Below are 21084 nucleotides of genomic sequence, written 5' to 3'. Positions count from 1 at the left end.
CTTTATATCGTTAAGACTCCTTTTAGAATTCCGCTGCAAATCCTATCTATTCTTGATTACGCGTAGCAATTGCACTCGTCGTAAATGTAAAAATGAAAAGTTGATGGAAGAGACCTTTGCTTGACCAAACGTCCGAAAATGCTTTATGGGTATGCAGTGCATATTGATGTAAAATTCTAGCAACATTTATCTTTACCGCGCACAAGGCGTTATGTATGTGCGCTTATCCTGTATATTCTTATTCTATATTGACAAATTTCGCAGTTTCATGATTAATATTTGTAAAGTCCCGAGAAAATAAAAAATGGCTTCCTCGAAACGACAGCAAATTTTAAAACGATTTCCGAAGCAATATTTAAAGACGTATTTTGTTTAGTTTGTCCTAAAATATTAGTGATACATTAGTGTCCTAAGATATTAGTGAATTTTGGAAAAACTTTGAAGGATATTTCCTCTCCCTTTGAAGACCTACTTTGAATGTTATGGAATAAAATTCAACATTTCATGTAACAAAAGCTTTTCTTTGGTACAAATTTGATCTGAAAACCGCTAGTATTTATATTGGAGGAAGTTCCCCTACTTAGGAGCATAAGTCCTATTCCTTTCGCTACCGAACATAACTTTTATTTTCATATGCTTGGGGTCTAAAGGTACATCATTTTTTAAAAAGGAGGATAGTATTTTCTCTGTCCGCAAGAATGTTTTGCATTTTGAATTCTAATCGCTTAAGATGCCTTTTTCCTATCTATAGTGATATGCTTACGAAGTGTACTCTTCAAAGTAAGTAAGATTCATATATGGTGTCCTAAAATATACGCAAGATTTGGATTAAATAGAAAACAGAGTTTTTTTTACTTGCAATTTTTTAATCGAATTAAAATGTGTATACGATAGAGTTGCGTGTGCAATAGCACATCGAGAAATGGCGTCCACGGCTTTGCTGGCTGTTTTATTGAAATTCTGATCACCGAAACTTGGGAGGACACTATCAAGGAGCATCTCATGAAGTAATTGGATTATTTCACAGGATGTATGGCATTTGGCACCGTCTTGTCATTGTGTCAACACATGTTGTCCACATCAATATCATCCAATTTGGGCAGAAGGAACAAGGCTATCACAGCGCGATATCCAGCACCAGTAACAATCATTGCTTGACCAACCCCATTTTCCAATTTTTGAAAATGTATGAGCAAACTTTCATTTTATTTAAAATATTTTTCATCACCGAAGGCGCGTTGCTCTCTCGTGTAATACCCCATTTTCACTAACTCTAAACTGTCAGCTGTGAAAGTGTTTTTTTTTTTTTTTGAATTGCCAACACTTTACCGCACAAATGGCGGCAAATTCAAAACTTGCGTAAATTTTCGGCAAATATTCTTTAAAGTTATTATAAAACTTTCTCAATTTTCTTATAAAGCAAACGCATCAAAAATGTTATGCAAAAAATATTTAATCGAATCGCAATGCATTCTGGGCTGTATCTCCCGCATCCCGCAAGGTTCATATTTTTAGATCTTTGTTTGTTTACACGTTTGTTATTAACGTATAGTGAAATTTCTTAAACGACTTTTGACTAATAAACTTTTCAAAGAGAATTTTGAAATTATTTTATTTTTTTTACCAGAAACACATGACATAATGGTTTGAAAGAGTTAGCTATTAAGTCTTTTATTTCATAAACGGTATGATAACCAAAAAGTGGAAGCTGTCCTGTATTCGAATATAACATATTTTGTTGGGTTATCCACCAAACAAAATAAAATCTAATAATATTTTCATTGTCTAAAGATTCGGTGGAAGCAGGACCGACAACAACGTGCAACGCATGTACGATAAATGTGAATCTGTTTAGTGTTACGTAAGAAGCAGTCAGTGGGTCGCTTTGTTAAAAACATTTCGAGCACATGCCCCTATGTAAAAATACTCGTTTATATATGAAAAATAAACACACAACTATTGCTGTCATTCTTAGCACGTATATATGTATGCGGCTATATTGCGCCACATTTCACAGTTTTCATAGGAAATTTATTGTACCCTAGAATGCGCCTCTTTTGAGTGCGATAGAAATTTTATTTAATTTTCGTCTTAAACGTATCGGATGTTTGTTCCGCTATCAACTTTTTGGATGAGTAGTCGGGGGGTACCAACAGCTTTGTGTTAACATCCAAGCCATTTTAATGGGTCTGTGTAATATATGTGCCAGCTTATAAAGCGCGCTGCTTCGCAAAAATATGTATATATATTCTTGTGCAAGCATTTTTAGTAATAATGGCGTTTTTGTAACAACATTTATATTTTACTCACGAAATTAGCATGAAGCATATGGTTTTTATATATATACACACATTTATATATACATATATATATGTATGTCAAGGCATATTCAACCCATTTATACGCAAAATTTTAAAATAAAAAAAATTGTATTTCACAAAGAGCGAGTCCTTTCATATTTAGCGCTTTCTGGTGCTTTTGTTTTTTTTTTGCTAAATATATGTTCAAACTATGGAAAATTAGTTTCACTATAAATGTAATTTTTGGTAAAAAACCATCGGGAGTAGTTTAATAAATTTTAAATATTTTTTGGAGATTCTATTGTAATTGAACTAATCGAAGATGCGGTGCGGACAATTGAACGATGCCAACTTCCAAAGCTGTTAGTTAAGGATTTTTCAATTTTCTCGCGAACTAAATTATCCAATAACATAATTTCCTCCAATTTTTTATTTTCAATGAAATATTGTAGGCGAAGAATATTCGAATGTGTTAAAGAAATTTATACGAATAACTCAGAGCATTTAAGGAACACGATGAAGTGGTTTAAGTTTTGAGAAAATATACTTTCACGAAGTTATCACACCGTGTCAATCCCTTCAGGGTATTCTGGTCAGTGCCTTACTTATAAAAAGCTCCCCTGTTCGTTGTCCTCTACTGAGGGAGGTCAATTTTACAAAATAAAAGCGACGCATCTCACTTACCAGGCGCCCTGTTTATTTGCCCGTGACTTATTTCGTTCGAACATTGTGCAATTGTCTGCTATTTTCAGACTTAAGCAGTGTTGAACTATTTACGGCACGTGATTTTGAAGAAAAGGTACAGCTTGAGAACGAACATAGTTTTTTAGGAAGAGACTCTAACTTCATAAAGTTTTGCATCTGAACTTTCTGGACATTTACATAGGTAGGTAAATATGAAACCGGAATTTTTGCACAGAAACTACACGTTTATATAATGGTAGCTATACTCTTTCGTCCCCTTTGCAACAGTATATATAAGCCACGTCTTCAATAATTTTCCCCTTACATCGGGTTCCACTCATACAGTCATTTTTTCACACCTTCCTACGAACCAAATCGTTGTTTAATAACTACGACAACTACCTGTCGCTGAGAGCAGGATTAGGGCTTGGTGAGTAAGCCGTGCAGACTAAGAAATGGTAACTGCGTCAATGTTTTGCGAATCGATTTTGCATTGCGGATAGATGGATGGACGGATCGATAGATGACATGGAGAAGAGTGCCCTTCGAAATCAGTTAACTGCTGCTATCGTTTGCTAATAACAGTTTCACGAGATTTAAGTAGGTCTCACATTCCAGTCTCACCAAACATCGTCTCATCGTCTTGCTATAGCGATTCTGACCGGCGGTGGATGTAAATGGCATGAGTGCAACTGCTCTTAGATTTTTGCACTTGAAATCCTCGAAATAGACCCGATTTTCAACACCAATAACGATACTATGTCAGAGAGCCTTTCATTTCTATCTTTCGAGCTGGCCGTTGTAGGGAATTTGTATTGTTGGATGAGAAAATGATGGCAATGACGCGATTTGACAATAGCTACACTGACAGCTAGGGACATCTATGGCTAAATTCCGATTTCAGATTTGCAGAGGTTGACATCTGCCCAAAAGCATTCTGTATCGTTTCTGGTAGGTTCGTTTTGGATGTCTTTACGCAATTCCATGTATAAGTCCTTTTCGGCAGTTCTATGACACAACACACAATAGGCATTGTAACCATTTGTCGAATTCTTCGTACGAAAGTGTCATATTAAAAGTTTACACAGCAAGATAAGTTATCACGCTAAAGTTCAGTTCCATGTCAAAAATTTCAAACGCAGGAATTGATGTTTTTCCGTTTAATTCAAAGGAGCGAATTCTTTCTGAATCGGGAACGGGTGCTCAAAAATAGAGAAGACAAGATATCGAAAGCGCAAAAACCTGTAGTGTATGTCAATGTGGGCAGCAAAACCGTATATCTTTGACACATCGATTTATAAGTATTAACTGCGTGCAGTATATTATGAGCAACTCCTTTATCAGCGAAATGAAAACATTGCCGGGTAATTAAAATTAACGTAAGAGCGACTTTAATATGGGACAAGAGAGTTTATCTTCGTTTTTCAATGTGATAGTGTCTTTTTATTGCTAAAATCGGGAATTCCTTGACTGTATACCTTACAGGTCAAATGAAATTCCCTTATCAGGAAAAATTAACTTTAAATATTCTCTTTCGTTTATCAAGAATAATCTTTATTTCTTAAACGTTCTTTGCAAAAAAAAAAAATGGAAAAATTTCATAAATTAAATGCCATGTTTAATGTATTGCTCAACAATCGCATGTCAATGTAATTAAGGTTATTATGCAAATGTATGCGGCCTTCGGGAAGAATAAAAAACAAATCAAAAAAAAAAAAAAAAGAAAACAGCAAATTGGTTTTCATATTAAATAATTTAAAGCATTGAAGTGTGCGGTTAAACGCACACACAGATGATTATAGCGTATATGTTTGTTGGTATGTTATTGTTATTATTACATACCTTAAGGCTTGTAAGAGCCTTACACTACGTAATCAGATTATTATGAATGCACACTCAACATGCATCGAAGCTCTTTCCTCACACAATATTGTTATTTATCAGAGTTTTTTTTTAAAACGTTTTCTTATAATATTAATGAAAGCCAGCCAACTAGTCAGTCATACGAAATTCATTCGATTACTTGTTGGTTTAATTGTAGTAAAAGTCATTTATTTTAACTCACAACACAGCCATAGTTTCAGGTTTTAAATAACGTATGCCAGTTGAAAAGTAATTAAAGTTAAATATTGGTATTGTTCGTAAAATTTTATTGCATTTTTTTTTTTTCGTCAAGAACTCGTCAATGATTGCAATTATTTTTTGTTTCTTTGTTAGCCTTTAGATCGTGATCAACCAAACGGACGTCCACAGTGGCGTTTTACTGTTTTTGCGCAAGATGAAGGCGGCGAGGGCTTAGTCGGCTATGCCGATGTACAGGTTAATCTTAAGGATATCAATGATAATGCCCCCATATTTCCGCAGGGTGTTTACTTTGGTAACGTTACCGAAAATGGTACAGCAGGCATGGTCGTTATGACTATGACCGCTGTAGACTATGACGATCCTAACGAAGGCTCTAACGCCAAGTTGGTGTACTCGATAGAGAAGAATGTTATTGAAGAAGAAACCGGTTCGCCAATATTTGAAATAGAGCCTGACACGGGTGTTATCAAAACGGCAGTCTGTTGTCTGGATCGTGAACGAACCCCAGACTATTCTATACAAGTGGTGGCGATGGATGGTGGGGGGTTAAAAGGGACAGGGACGGCTTCTATACGCGTTAAAGACATAAACGATATGCCGCCGCAATTTACCAAAGATGAATGGTTTACCGAAGTGGATGAAACGGATGGCACCGCTCTTCCTGAAATGCCTATATTAACTGTAACCGTACACGATGAAGACGAAACAAATAAATTTCAGTACAAAGTTATCGACAATAGCGGCTATGGTGCTGCTTGGGTAGTCGTTAAACTCAGGGATATTAATGATAATAAGCCACATTTCGAACGAGCAAATGTTGAAGTTTCCGTGTTCGAAGACACTAAAGTGGGTACTGAATTAGAAAAGTTCAAAGCCACGGATCCTGATCAGGGTGGCCGATCAAAAGTTTCATATTCAATAGATCGTTCTTCGGATAGGCAACGACAGTTCGCTATTAATCAAAACGGCTCGGTAACGATACAACGATCTTTGGATCGCGAAGTAGTGCCAAGACATCAAGTTAAAATCCTGGCTATAGATGATGGTTCTCCGCCAAAAACGGCTACAGCTACTCTAACAGTTATTGTGCAGGATATCAACGATAATGCTCCGAAGTTTTTGAAAGATTATCGACCAGTATTGCCAGAACATGTGCCGCCTCGGAAAGTAGTAGAAATCTTAGCTACTGATGATGACGATCGTTCGAAAAGTAACGGACCCCCGTTTCAATTTCGCCTGGATCCCAGCGCCGATGACATAATACGCGCTTCGTTTAAGGTGGAACAGGACCAAAGTAAGTAGAAGTAAAAACTCAAGTTTCATGTAAAACTGACAAAATAAGTGCCAGTTGTTTGGGAGGTTACTGCGATAAATCAAAGAATGTTTCTCCTTCAGTAAAAAATTGTTTTTTCAAATTATTGAATAATAGCTCAAGGACACTACAAGCCATCATCAATACAATTGAAATTTGTTTTAGGCTACAGTGCTAAATGACAAATTCTCGGTGGTAGTGTCATGCACTTTTTTTAATGTCGGGGCTTACAAAGCGGATGGCAGTGTTATTGACTTTTCTCGATAAAACATTTTTTCCTTACTTCTTTTGTTAGGATTATGTAAAAGAGAACTAGATACCGTTACAATGTTGATATGCTTTGGCATTTTTGCATATAAAACTTTGGATATTAAAATTCAATTACAATAACATGGTTCTTTGGTAGAGGTATGGAAAACGAACGTATGTCGGAAACGTAAAGTTCGAATAAACATAACGAAATTTTCGTAGATGGACTCATCACTGTGCAGCTAGCAATAAGTTATAGGGTTAGTTTGTGGTATTTACTGATGGAACAAAACATAAAATTGTATTAGAAAAAATGGAAACGACATGAGAGAAGAAAAGTTTCGCATCCTTTTCCATGTTAACATTTCGTCCAATATTGTTTGCTTATATCCGAAAGCAAGTTACTATAAATTGTAAAATTGTGCACGAAAATTTTCAATTTAATTACGGGCACCCTTTGTATTCGAAACACATCGAACTTTTCATTCATGCCCCCTATCCTAACGTAGCCATGCATGGGTAGTGTTTTTGGCTTTTTTATTTTGTTTTTTTTTTTTTATGAATGGGAGTGAGCTGAAAGTTATTTTGCAGTATCTACTATCGCAATTCGGTTAGGTTGATTCAGTTGCGGTAATGGTGTTAGCGAAAGCCTGCTGAAACAATATTATGTGAATTAAAAAAAAAAAAAAGACGACACAAGATTCATTTCACACTTTCTAGGGCTTCCTTTTTAAGCTAAATATTTCAATTTAAAATGTTCGCAAAATGTAACAATCCATCTAAAAAATTAAAATTTGCATATATATGTTAGCTAAAGGATAAATAATTATGGCTTTCTGACAAGGTCGATTGAAATATCGTAGAATAACCCAATGTGTCGTATAGGGTAAAACATATCTCGTAATTTCCGCACGGAAGCTATGTTTAGTATCTCTATTTCTACTATTTTTTACTGTATACAAATTCACTAATATGTTCTCGAAACAGCATACGCTTGGGGGTAAAAACTAACAAAACATGTCTTGTAAAAAATTACTAATAATAGATGGCTTAGCAGAGAATATCGCATATTTTTTGAAATTGAAAGAACACTCTCGACTTATATACTCTCTTTTCATCTAATAAGGGAAGCACCGTAAAGAACCATTTTGGCTGATTAAAAGCCTTGGACATAAAACTGTAAAAGTATTGCTTTGCCTATTACTACGAGACAAAATATTTCGTTATCGGTTCAGTTATTTACATAATCCCATTAAACTTATATGCGTATATTCTAGTAACTGGACTTCACTCGGAGATAATCACAAATTACAGAAGAACAGCTAATGTTAAGGCCTTCTCTTTGTCTTTTCAAGCATGTCTTGAAATTTTGACAAAAATGCCCTAATGGGTTTTCGCCTATCGTGAACGGCTGCTTTCTTTAATATTAAGCGGTAATTCTGCAACACTCGCTACTAAGATATTGTCGATACTTTTGTATTACTTATGATAGCGCTTTACGCCTCTTTTCCTTGTAGAGCAGTTCTTGAAGACGGTCTACAAAACAATCAAAAAAAAAAAGAAATCCGTGTTCGACTCCGCCTAATTTGAGAAGTTGTGAAGGGCAAAATTGTTTCACATAGTTTTAATTTATTTTACTTACTTAGAGTAGGGTAAGTTCGTATACAATTCGTCAGGAAAAAGAAACTTTTCACCATTGCCATGCTTATCATTTTCGAAATCATGCAGCTGATGTACTTGAAAGATGATCATCTTTCTAAGTGGCAACGCCAATTGTACAGAAAGGGAAAGTAGTAGGATATGGGCACGGCCATTTCCTAGTCCCTCTGGGACTCCAGGGACTAGGGACTAGTCCATGGAGTGGACGTATCAGTAAGAATTATGCGAAGGAATCTAATCTATTGTAAGCAATACGAGGCTATACTATGCCATAGGAGTTAGGGTTTCTATAAAGGGAACACACACAGCTGAACGTTTGGTAAGATATAACTTTCTAATATTGGGTTATATTTATGAAGAGCAGTAGTTTAGGATTACGTTCTGAAAGGCAAAATTTAAAGCTGTTGAAGGAAATAAGGAAATTTTAATAAAATAGCTGAGTTTTTGCGTTTTATAGATTGTAAATAATTGAACCATCGTTTGCAATGACGTTTGAGTCTGCCAATAGAGGGTAAGAAATCCCCGTCCGGATCTCCAGAAAGGGCGACCATTAATTCGTTTTTCTGTACACTTTCAAACATTCATCAACACTGAACATAAAAATTTACATTCTTGCAGCTCCAATTGTGCGTAGTGTACGCCTGAGTCCAACACTATACGCAATGACGTTTAGACATTCTCTAATGTAGACAGAGTTCGGAGCATAGGCTTATTTGAACGGCTGTAGTCAGCTCTTTTTGTCGTATAATGCTTAATATTATTATTTATTCGTAATAAACCACTCGAGTTCCTTACGTTCAAGGTTCATGGGTTCAAACTTCATCGAACAAACTTCTTTTATTACATGACCTAACTATCAAACGTGGAGCCGCATTCTATCAAACGGTTTATTATTACTTTAAGGTAATAAAATTATGCATAAACCGTGACTGTCTACACGTACACACGCAAGTTTAGTTGTAATTGTAACATCATAGTACATATTAGGAAGGACGTCGTGAATATTAACATTTTCAAAAGGGGGCACTATAGTCTCTTCAAAGGACCACGACCTATTCAAAGTTGACTTTTTTCTGACTTTATATGTTCCTGTATAAAAGAACGCCATGTTTCGACCGCACACATAATGCTCTGTCATTCGAAACCAAACATTTTTGACATGCCAATATAGGAGTTTAAATTTTTACTATCTCCCATTTGCAAATAGAACAGATTTCTCAATACAATAGATTCCTCACACATATATAACACATGACATGCGGCAGACCGGCTGCAGAGTCTAATTTAAGGGAAATGTGAAATAATTAACTTGCAGAACAATATTCAGCCGTAAAGTTTAACTCAAAAATCGACTTTTCATTACTTTTGTCTTATATTTTTCTCTTTCTTTTTCATTATGTTGAATAGAGGGTGCAAACGGGGATGGCATGGCTGTAATTTCATCGCTTCGCTCGTTTGACAGAGAACAGCAGAAAGAATATATGATTCCTATAGTAATTAAGGATCATGGGTCACCTGCTATGACTGGCACGAGTACATTAACCGTAATTATTGGTGATGTCAATGATAATAAGATGCAGCCGGGCTCCAAAGACATTTTCGCTTACAATTATCAAGGCCAATCACCGGACACACAAATCGGTAGGGTTTATGTCTACGATTTAGATGACTGGGATCTGCCTGATAAAAAATTCTATTGGGAATCTCAGGAACACCCCCGTTTCAAACTCGATGAAGATTCTGGTATGATCACTATGCGTGCTGGTACCCGAGAGGGACGCTATCACTTACGTTTTAAAGTCTACGATCGAAAACACACACAAACTGATGTGCCAGCTAATGTTACCGTAACAGTAAGAGAAATACCTCACGAGGCTGTGATAAATTCGGGTTCGGTACGTTTGTCAGGTATTACCGATGAAGATTTCATACGTGTCTGGAATTATCGTACGCAGTCGCTGAGCCGTTCCAAAATGGATCGCTTTCGTGATAAATTAGCCGATCTCTTAAATACAGACCGTGAAAATGTTGACATATTCAGCGTTCAACTAAAACGGCGGCATCCCCCTTTAACTGATGTACGTTTTTCGGCTCATGGCTCTCCCTATTACAAGCCGGTTCGTTTGAATGGCATAGTGTTGATGAATCGTGAGGAAATTGAAAAGGATGTAGGCATTAACATAACCATGGTAGGAATTGACGAATGCTTATATGAGAATCAAATGTGTGAAGGTTCTTGTACGAACACTTTGGACATAAGTTCTTTGCCATACATGGTGAATGCGAACAAAACTGCTTTGGTGGGAGTTAGAGTGGATACTTTAGCCGAATGCACTTGTGGCTCAAGAAACTTCTCCAAACCGGAATCCTGCCGCAACACACCATGTTATAATGGTGGTCGTTGCATGGATACGAGGTTTGGTCCCCATTGCTCTTGTCCAGTAGGCTACACGGGACCTAGGTGCCAGCAAACCACCCGCAGTTTTCGCGGCAACGGATGGGCCTGGTATCCACCTTTAGAAATGTGCGACAATTCGCATTTAAGTTTGGAGTTCATCACCCGCAAACCGGATGGTCTGATAATTTATAATGGACCTATCGTACCACCAGAGCGTGATGAAATGCTGATAGCTGATTTCGTATCTTTGGAGTTAGAACGCGGTTACCCAAGGCTTTTAATAGACTTCGGCTCGGGTACTTTGGAACTGCGTGTAAAGACTAAAAAAACTTTGGATGACGGAGAGTGGCATCGAATTGATTTGTTTTGGGATACAGAGAACGTCCGCATGGTTGTAGATTTTTGTCGTTCGGCAGAAATAAGCGAAATGGAAGATGGCACTCCGCCTGAATTTGATGATATGTCCTGCCAGGCGCGAGGGCAAATACCCCCTTTTAATGAATATCTGAACGTTAATGCTCCTTTACAAGTGGGTGGGCTATATAGAGAACAATTCGATCCTTCCCTCTATTTTTGGCATTACACTCCCATGGCTAAGGGTTTTGATGGCTGTATACGTAACTTAGTGCATAATTCAAAACTGTACGATTTAGCTCATCCTGGCTTATCCCGTAATAGCGGAGCCGGTTGTCCGCAGACGGAAGAGGTTTGCGCTCAAGCCGAACAAACCGCTCGTTGCTGGGAGCATGGCAACTGTGTAGGTTCTTTGTCCGAGGCGCGATGTCAATGCCGACCTGGCTGGACCGGGCCGGCTTGTAATATACCCACTATACCTACCACATTCAAACAGCAGAGCTACGTTAAATATGCTTTGAGTTTTGAACCGGATCGGTTTAGTACGCAAATACAATTGCGTTTTCGTACTCGCGAACAGCACGGCGAGTTGTTCCGCGTTAGTGACCAGCATAATCGGGAGTATGGTATATTAGAAATAAAAGATGCTCGCTTGCATTTTCGTTATAACTTAAATTCGCTGCGTACTGAAGAGAAGGATTTATGGCTTCATGCGGTTGCCGTAGATGATGGTCAGTGGCACGTGGTACGTATTAATCGTTATGGCTCAGCTGCCACACTAGAACTTGACGGTGGCGAGGGTCGGCGCTATAACGAAACCTTTGAATTTGTTGGTCATCAGTGGCTATTGGTGGATAAACAAGAAGGTGTTTACGCAGGTGGCAAAGCCGAGTATACGGGAGTTCGTACGTTTGAAGTGTACGCTGACTATCAAAAAAGCTGCCTCGATGATATAAGGTACATAAGCTTATGGCGCGAATATCATAGCATTTCAATTTTTCGCTTTGTTTTTTCTTTTTTTGGGCGGTCGTTTGTAAGCAATTATTGCCCATGTGTGTGCGCATATAATAACATTGTTATACTTCTCTTTTGTTTCGTAGACTCGAAGGTAAACATTTACCATTACCTCCTGCCATGAATGGTACACAATGGGGTCAAGCAACGATGGCTCGAAATTTGGAAAAGAATTGCCCGTCAAATAAACCCTGCTCAAATGTTATTTGCCCGGATCCATTCGAGTGTGTTGACTTATGGAACGAATACGAATGCACGTAAGTATTCCCTTTATTTGCACACGTCGGAAAGCATACACTGAGTCTTATACGAGAAACAAATTTTTCTTCTTATATTTTATTACCGCCTGTACCTTAAGCTTAAAGCCTTTGGTTTTTTCATTTTAGTTCTTTTTGTTTTATGTTTAATTCAGATACGAAAATTTAATTGATTTTATAAATTTGCAAATATACAAAAAAAGTTCTCTTAATTTCTTTCAAATTTCAAAAGAAACTTAATTGGAATTCAAATTTTATTTATTGAATAAACACAATCTTGTTTCGAACACTTTAAAGTCAACAGACTAAAAAGCAAGTTTAAATAAAAATAAAAATTAATATCTGATGAGAGTGCCCGAATCTATATGTAAAACAAAAGGAGAAGTAATAAAAAGTTTATAGCTTCATGATACTTTGCGAAGCGATTGTAAACTGAAGTTGGTATTGCAATCAATAAAATTCATATAGAACAATAGCCTCTTAAAAGCCTCCTTCTTAACATCTGCGAACATGAACATGCTTATATGATGTGCAAATAATTCAATGGCCCAATATTTTATATAAAATTTGCATTTAATTGCATTCGGAATAATTTCGAAAGTATCTAAGAGTAACACCACGACAGGTGCAAAAAATGGTGACGCAATACTACACTTTAATTAGGCCGGGTATTTTCGAGCATCTCTGCGAATGTACATTCACTTTCCTGCTCACTCATGACGTTCTTAGGTATGACTTAGCAAAATTTATGGTACAGGTAAGCGAATTTTAGTTTAGCTTTAGCAACAATCAATGTTATGCATCCAGTTGGCTAACAAAGACGATTGTGACGTATGTGTAGATTTATTTTTCGTTCGGGAAATATATTTACTCACTACAAAGTACGATATTGAATTCAAGTCCAAGTTTCTTGTGCTTAACTGAAAGCATTAGCGGAGCTCTTACATAAGAAAATTGATTTTAAATAATTTTTTTTTTGTCAAACAATCGTTGACTTAAGGAAAACTACTTCTTGCTCATTGTCGATATTGCGAACACTAGGTACATCAGCTTAACCACAACTATGGTTCAACTTCCGACTTTACAGCTTGCCACTAGAGCTTCAATTGGGATATAAAAGGTGATGTTGATAGAAATACTTATTAGGCTTGACTATATCAAGCAGACATTTCATGACATTAGCATAACGCAAAAATATTTAAAAAAAAAAGTTAACATCATCAACTGTTGTGATGGTCACACGTTTCTGGTTTCGAGACTTTTTCCAAGAAATCTTTGACAAAAGCTTTTCATACAACAGCGGTAATATACAGATATCTAATATAACTTATCCCATGATTAAATCCACATATCAAGTCTGATGAGTTATAGTTGGATTAGAATTTAGTTCCATTCCTCAAATGCAAGATCTCTTTGGCAGTACACTGGACTAACGCCTTCTCCGCAACAGTTGCGGCAACAATCTGTGCATGAAAATGTTCCAATAAGGAGACCTTCCGTTCTGATGTCCAAGTTCTGTCGTAACTTGTTATTTAATTACATTTACAACATTTTCTTGTCTTTTATTCAATTTAAAAACGTAAACGGCTTTTAAATCTCGCTCTGCTATAACCGTTTCTTTGCTATCACATCCAACAGTCTTGGATTCAAATAACATAACTGAAAAGAAAACAATATGGCTGGTGGTGTCACTCAATTTTTTGGCAAATTTGTTTATTACACCGTATATCAGCTTTTGTAATGGGTACATTAATTTTATGCGCCTACATGTAGCAGGCACAAGGACATAGGGTAGATGCACCATTTATTAAACCGATCGATTTTTACAATCGATTTAGGTTGGCTTGTCTCTTTCTTCGCCTAATGCCCGCCGAACCAGCACGTCGCAATTTTTGAATTACTTTGGTGAAGTTTGACGCGCGCTGAACTGTTTTGGCCCTACGAGAAACCTCGTTAAAAATGGATTGGGTCGGACCCTTTTTACGACGTCTCTCAATTCTTCATTTTCGAAATCGCTCGACAAAACTCGCTGAAGAATAATGTTTCAGAATAATAAATTGATGTGAATAATTTGGAGCGGCTGAGTTAATATGTTTGGAATTCCTCCGACATAACTCTTGCTACGAAAATAAAGCCTTTGTATGGCAACAAAGAGTAACTTTTACCCCTTTTTTAATAAAATTCATGTATATTTATATATGGATCATGTCTGGCCATCCTTGCAAATCCCACTATAAAAATGTTCCAGTAGAAGATAAGCCTTTCTATGGCAACAAAGTGTGATGTGGTTCAAGAATATATCATCAGAACATATAATTTTTGGTATTTTGTCATATAAACAAATGTAGCATTCTTGTAGGTGATGCGATGTAGGGTATTTTCTTGACGGCCTGATTCGACTATAATGTTTTAATTCATTTTCAGAAAAATGTATGCCTATGCTGCAACAAAAAAATGTTAACATTTTCTCTCCCTGATGGGAACGTTGAAAAGTTGTTAAAAACAACGTTTCTTACCCCTGATCCGGCAGGTGTCTTCTTAGATAAAAAGAAAGGGATTTAAATGATACTCGGTAGTTAAGATATAATTATTTCTGCACATAATAATGTCTCCCTAAATTTAATCACGTTTCAAGGAATCGAAATAATCGACTTAAATTTTAAGATAAACATATGCAGACACCAAGCCCCATTTGATGGGATAAGCAAAACAAACCAAATTCAGAATGCAGTTTATCATAAAACTAATACAATGATGCTGTATAATGAAAGAAAACCACAGGAAATCTATTATTTAGTAAATATATCGCAAACATGATTACATATATACAAGGGACATTAATTCATTTAGGTTTTTCAATACATCACATAAATCACAAACACCCGCAACATATAAATAATAATTTGTTGTGCTTTCCAATCATTGATTTATCAAAACACTGACTGACCTATAAAAGCTTTATAAGCCGTATTCAAATACAATTAATTTGTAGTAATAAAAAAAAAAATAAAAAAACAATGGTATCACATAGACAAGCCTAAGACTTAATAAACAAATTTCACAACAACCAATGAGACAAAAATTTAAACACGTTTTCACAAATTTATATAATTTGCCTATGTTCAACAAGAATTGGAATTATGACACTTTTCGATTTCTTTCTTTTACTCATTAGCTTTTACACATATAAGCTTTAATTTTAATTCATTTTGAAGCATAAAGCAAATAGAAAACAAAAGAGGAAAATTTTCCCTTAAAGCCAAAAAAAATTTTATTTTAATCAATTTATAATATTGCAAAAATGGTCTTTTAATCTGTTTTTTGTTTTTTTTTTTTTTTTGTTTTTTTCAACAACTATGATATCAACCACAATATCAACGACAAAAAAAAAAAAACAAACTAAAATTAATATTAAAGTTGCGGCGATGGACGTGTTATGTCACCCGACGCGAAAGGTTGTGTGGATCGTAATGAATGCTTGGATTTGCCCTGTTTAAATGGGGCCACTTGCATCAACTTAGACCCACGTTTACGATACCGTTGCATATGTCCGGATGGCTACTGGGGTGAAAATTGTGAACTAGTACAAGAAGGACAAACATTAAAATTAAGCATGGGCGCTTTAGCAGCAATTCTAGTTTGCTTGCTAATCATACTAAGTGAGCATTTTTTCTTTTTCTTTCACCGTTTTCGTTTCTTCATTCTTTCTTTAATGCATATTTTATGTTTTCGCAAAAGTTTCCTGTTAAAGAACGCACACAAAAAAAAGAACACACAATTACTTGCGCCCTTTAAAAAGAAAAGCAATTTTACCCCGCCATCCGTCATTTCTGTAAACTATTTTCGTTTTCATTTTTTTCACAGTATGATTTTATTCTAAATGTTCTATATTCCATACAAAAAAAAAGAAAAGGAAACGAAAAAGTTTTCCTGCACAATGAATTTCATTTCATTTATAAGTTCATCGTATACGTACATAATATCATGTATTCCTGTACAAATGTTTTTAAGCATTTATTTCACGTTTGGATTGATGTCTATTATAGAATTATTTCATTTGCACGATATCCTCAATTCCACAATAAATTTCACAACTATCTACACCGTCAATTTCCGACCTCGTCGTTATTAAATGTAAGAATATTTGATCTAACTGCTTGTAGGGAAAAGCTACCATGACAGCAAAGAGAGGGAAGACAGCAGACAAAATTTATCTTCAATAACTCCATTCATTTTTTGCACTCTACACAAATCTTGAATGCCGAAAAAAAAATGATTCTTAAGTCATCCTAAGATAATATAATGACTTTGAAGTTCCGTGCTTGAGAAATGAAAATTTACTTACATGGTTACCCAGTTTGTAATACCTAAAAATGTGCCTCAATATGCGTGTAGAACACTAATGTTCTCGATCAGCTTGGGCCCATCAATGCATGACCGGCCTACTAGGCTTGAAGTGTTTTTGACGGTCCTTCTTTCACTTGCAAACCTTACGTTTGTTGCTGGAATAATACAAAATTGCAAAAATTAGAAAGTCGTGCAGTTACTTGAGGTTCTAACCCCACGTTTGGCTTATATCAACTCAATTTTATTGCCTTTATCAGCCCATGAAGACTAAAACTACTCAGTTGCAATGAAAAAAATTTGAAACTTCAATATTATTGCGATATTTGTTTTCAACATATGTGGCGTTTGACGTCAGTTGCCGTAAACAGTGACTGCAGCTGTTCAAAAGCAGGAAAGCAGGCAAACAGTTTCGAGCGGCTCATTTACAAAGCAACTTTCAAAGAAAAGAAAAGTCTTGCCGATAGCTTTTCACTGCTTTTATGGAAAATCGAAACGTCACTTCATACTGCATTTATAGCAACGGCTTTTACACCTAGTATTGTGAATTAGGAACAGAATATAATAGATTCATTGTCAAGGGTGAAATATGTGCTGAAAGGTAGTTCGCTTATCTTCTTCTTCTGTTGGTAATATTCTCACATTCGCACAAAACTTGCAATGGAACCTTGCAAGTATACTCGTAGTTAACAGCCAAAGATATATAGGTTTTAAACAAAGAGTTCGAAGAGGCAAAGTCATCCAAACAAATTTCCCCTGAAAAGTTAACCGCATAACTAATGACGAGCATTAAATCGCTTGTCACAAATCAAATCAAACGAATCCAACGAATCATCTAACAAACCTTTATTTTTCATTTCATAAATGTAAACATAATTATTAGTCAAAAGTTTCACTTCACATTTAAATATCAATATTTTATGGCTTTTTTAACTGGCTTTTTATACATTTATTTATATATACATATATATAGCGATTTATCCGCATATATAGGGATATGTGTAACAAAATTTTGCATGTATCAGTTTCATAATTATTTTCTTTAATTTATATCACAATCAATAAAAATGTAATTACATTAATGCATTTTCCAATTCATTTATCAAATCATTTTAAGCATTTTTCATTAAATTAGTTTAGCGGCCAAACTTTACTTCTTTTAGATCTCATTATAGAGAAAAGTATATATACGTATATTAGTAGCTCTAAACGAACTAGCTAATGGCCTGCTGCATATGTATTATATATTAGTGTACTCTAAACATCGTCTGATATATTGAAAAAAAAGACTAATTTTCATACAGCAAATATGTCACGAAATTTGCGACTCAAGGTAGGTACCGAAATTAAGGCAAAATTCATATTGACTTAATATTACCAAGCGAGAGTAAACTAATGTGATTCTTCCAAGTAGTGGTATTTACTCACTGAAGCATAATTTGTATGTGACAGATTGCATTAATATATTTCAGTAATTTTAATATTTTGGATATGATTTTTTAAAGGTCAGTTGCTTGGTTTTTCATTTAAAGATTATTGTTAATGTTTATCACCACTTTCGGGTAGAATGTGAGTTACGAGTTGCGATCACTTACATGCTCTCAATAGTTTCACAAATGAAAAATTTTACTTTTTCTACGAATTTTTCTTACGATTCAGGTGCACCAAACTTGATAAATTCGGACAAAGTAACAAATGTGGGGGGTGAGGTTACCTTCGCAAAATCATGATATAATTCTTACCCACGCCTGCACAAACGTCCATAGCGTCATTTTCATAATGAACCACCAATCTCCAAAATACGGCATCACTTGTTTCGCTCGACGCCCGAAATTATTGTCTGCGTAACGATTTTCTTCGAATTATCAGAATAAAACTGACTCCTTAGTGCCGAAAACAAAATTATTCAAGACAAAAACCACCTATTCAGGTATTCAAAAATTCAAGCATTTCAGCTGCTACGTGAGGCTATGCACTGACATGGTAGATAACTCAAAGTCATTATTTTGCATTAAATGCAAAAGTTTTGGAAACTGAGTCGGTGAGCATAAAGTGTTTTAACATTTGCGCACGCTGGAAGACAAGTTGGATTCTCATTCATGTGTATCAACTTGAATTATGTTTCAAATAGTCAGCGAACCAAGACCGCTGTTAATCTCACAAAACTGACGGCGTGAAGTGATGTTGTCTGACATAAAATTTAATATCAAAGCAATTTTTTCAAAAGCTATGATCTTTAAAAGTGCTTATGGATCAAATCCATTTTTTATCGAAGAGAAATTTTGCAACACAAAAACACATGGATCTAAAAAGCAAGTTTCCCAACCAAGCAGAACTACAAATTCTGCGGATAAAAAGTCGACATCGCACCTATCAGTCTCAAAAATGTAATCTCACAATAGGCATCTGTTTTCCCCCTATACATCGAACGCAATATTAAACTAATAAAATTAGAAATAAAATGAATTTTTAATAAATAAAACTTTCAAGAGAATAATAAAGATTGTGACTACAAATATATGACGGATATAGAATGCAAATATCAAGGCTTCGTTTTACCTTGTTGTAACGAGTGACGAATAAAATGAAGCATTGCAAATAAGTTTGTGTGTTGTAAAGAAAACCATCGGTTTTTGCAATCCTGCAACGTTACATGGTCATTCTGTTTATAACATCTAAATGTACCCATTATAAGGGTCAATGCAATAATAAATGCTTGACTGTTTGGACTGAATCGATCGGTATAATAAAAGATCAATCTATCCCTACGTATTCTGCAAAGTAGTGCTACGCTTTGTTTTTATATGAACTGAGTCCGGCTGTTTGATGTTAAACTAGGGCGTAGTGAAATTTAAGAAATTCTAGTCGCAAAACACCCTAATGAACCTAAAGCAAGCAAGCACGAAGCAGTTGAATTCCAATCAGGTCAAGGAATTATAAATACATATTCGGTGGCAGCATTGGCACAAAAATATTTGGAAAATTGAAAAGGTAGAATATTCATTAGAGTTCAATGCTTGCACTATACTTCTCAATATCGGCTGTTGTTACGCGTAGCAGGCGTTTCGATTTTAAAACGAAACTGAACTCCTAAAAGAAAACTTTGCATTTTCCCCTTATCCTAATCTACTGTTAGTTGCGTCGCCTGACTAATATTTGGCTTTCACGCATCTATTCCAAGTGAGACTTGTTTCAAGGACAGTTAGCTGCAATGTTACTCAGTCCAACAAAATTTTCAAGTATAAACATGTAAAATGGATGAAGATAATATTTGATAGTTTTTTTAAAAAATCCCTGAACGCTAATAAACTTCTTAAAACTTTATTTTAATAATTCTATTAAGGTCAAAAAACACAATTTGCAAAATATTTTAAAAAAATAAATAAATTTTTAAAAGTTTGTGATACTGAACATACCGCGCTAATTGATACTACGGAAAAATGCAAACCTTATAACGAGCATTTTCCACAATACTTCAACGTTCGTGCATTCAAATCGCAAATCATTAATAATTTACATTTAAAAGCAGTTTACAACCAACATTTACGTCAAAATATTATAGATCTAAAGGCCAGAAACGAACACCAAGATCGATTTTGCTTTTATTAAAATTTAAATTCGTATTTTGACAAGAAATATTCAATACTACATAGCAACATACGAAAAAATAAAGCTCGTTTGCAAATTTATAAACTCAATTCTTAAATTGGAAATTCGACGCTTCAAAGCGAACAAAATCGGAAGAAACGACATGAAAAAAATAGATAAAGAAAATTGCACATACTTCACGGATAATTGAGTGCGTGCAAATAAGTAATAACTTTACGAATACATATACACATTTATTATATTGCTATGTATTAGGTGCCCTGCTGGTTACAAAATCTCTGGCAGTACATGTGTCAATGACAACGAATGCTTGCAATTTCCTTGTCGCAATGGCGGTCGTTGTCGTGATTACAATCCACCCAAAAAATACGAATGCCATTGTCCGATGGGTTTTACGGGTATGCATTGCGAATTGGAATTATTAGCGTCGGGTATATTGACACCATCACGCGATTTTATTATTGCTTTATTACTATGCACCACCACCATGATACGTAAGTACGAATAAATTTTGATGAAAAAGAAAAACAAAACTATTAGTAAATAATTTTTTTTTTTTCTTAATATTAAATGAAATTTTAATAACCTCCAAAAAATAGACAATATAATTTATTATTGTAGAACAGCCCTGAGTTATGCTCCACCTCTATAAGATGTTACTAACCATTTTTTATGAGTTACAATTATATCATTTATTACGTTAAATATGAAAATTTTTACATAAAAATTTTTTGCCTGATAATTTTCAAAGCCTTCCAAAAAGAGTTGGTAAATTTTTTAGCTTAAGATAGAAACTTCAAATAATTGCCTATTTCTAGT

At 35.3% G+C, this 21084-nt stretch overlaps 1 protein-coding gene across 4 annotated transcripts in view; it reads left to right on the top strand.

Moving 5' to 3' along the window:
- Positions 1-21084, top strand: part of LOC119640578 (neural-cadherin) — a 267493-nt gene that overhangs the window by 236503 nt on the left and 9906 nt on the right. For 2 of the 4 annotated variants that reach the window (XM_038038714.1, XM_038038712.1), the window contains 4 exons: positions 5202-6363; positions 9697-11998; positions 12142-12312; positions 20521-20759. In XM_038038714.1, the coding sequence (XP_037894642.1) occupies positions 5202-6363; positions 9697-11998; positions 12142-12312; positions 20521-20759 (3874 nt within the window). Of the gene's footprint in view, positions 1-5201; positions 6364-9696; positions 11999-12141; positions 12313-15729; positions 15972-20520; positions 20760-21084 lie in introns of all 4 variants that reach the window. The other 2 variants (XM_038038713.1, XM_038038715.1) reach the window with 1 other exon arrangement.

Source organism: Glossina fuscipes, unplaced genomic scaffold (genome assembly GCF_014805625.2).
Source record: "Glossina fuscipes isolate IAEA_lab_2018 unplaced genomic scaffold, Yale_Gfus_2 121, whole genome shotgun sequence".
Lineage (NCBI taxonomy): Eukaryota > Metazoa > Arthropoda > Insecta > Diptera > Glossinidae > Glossina > Glossina fuscipes.
The sequence above is the reverse complement of the archived record's forward strand: the minus strand, read 5'-3'. Positions and strand labels throughout refer to the sequence as shown.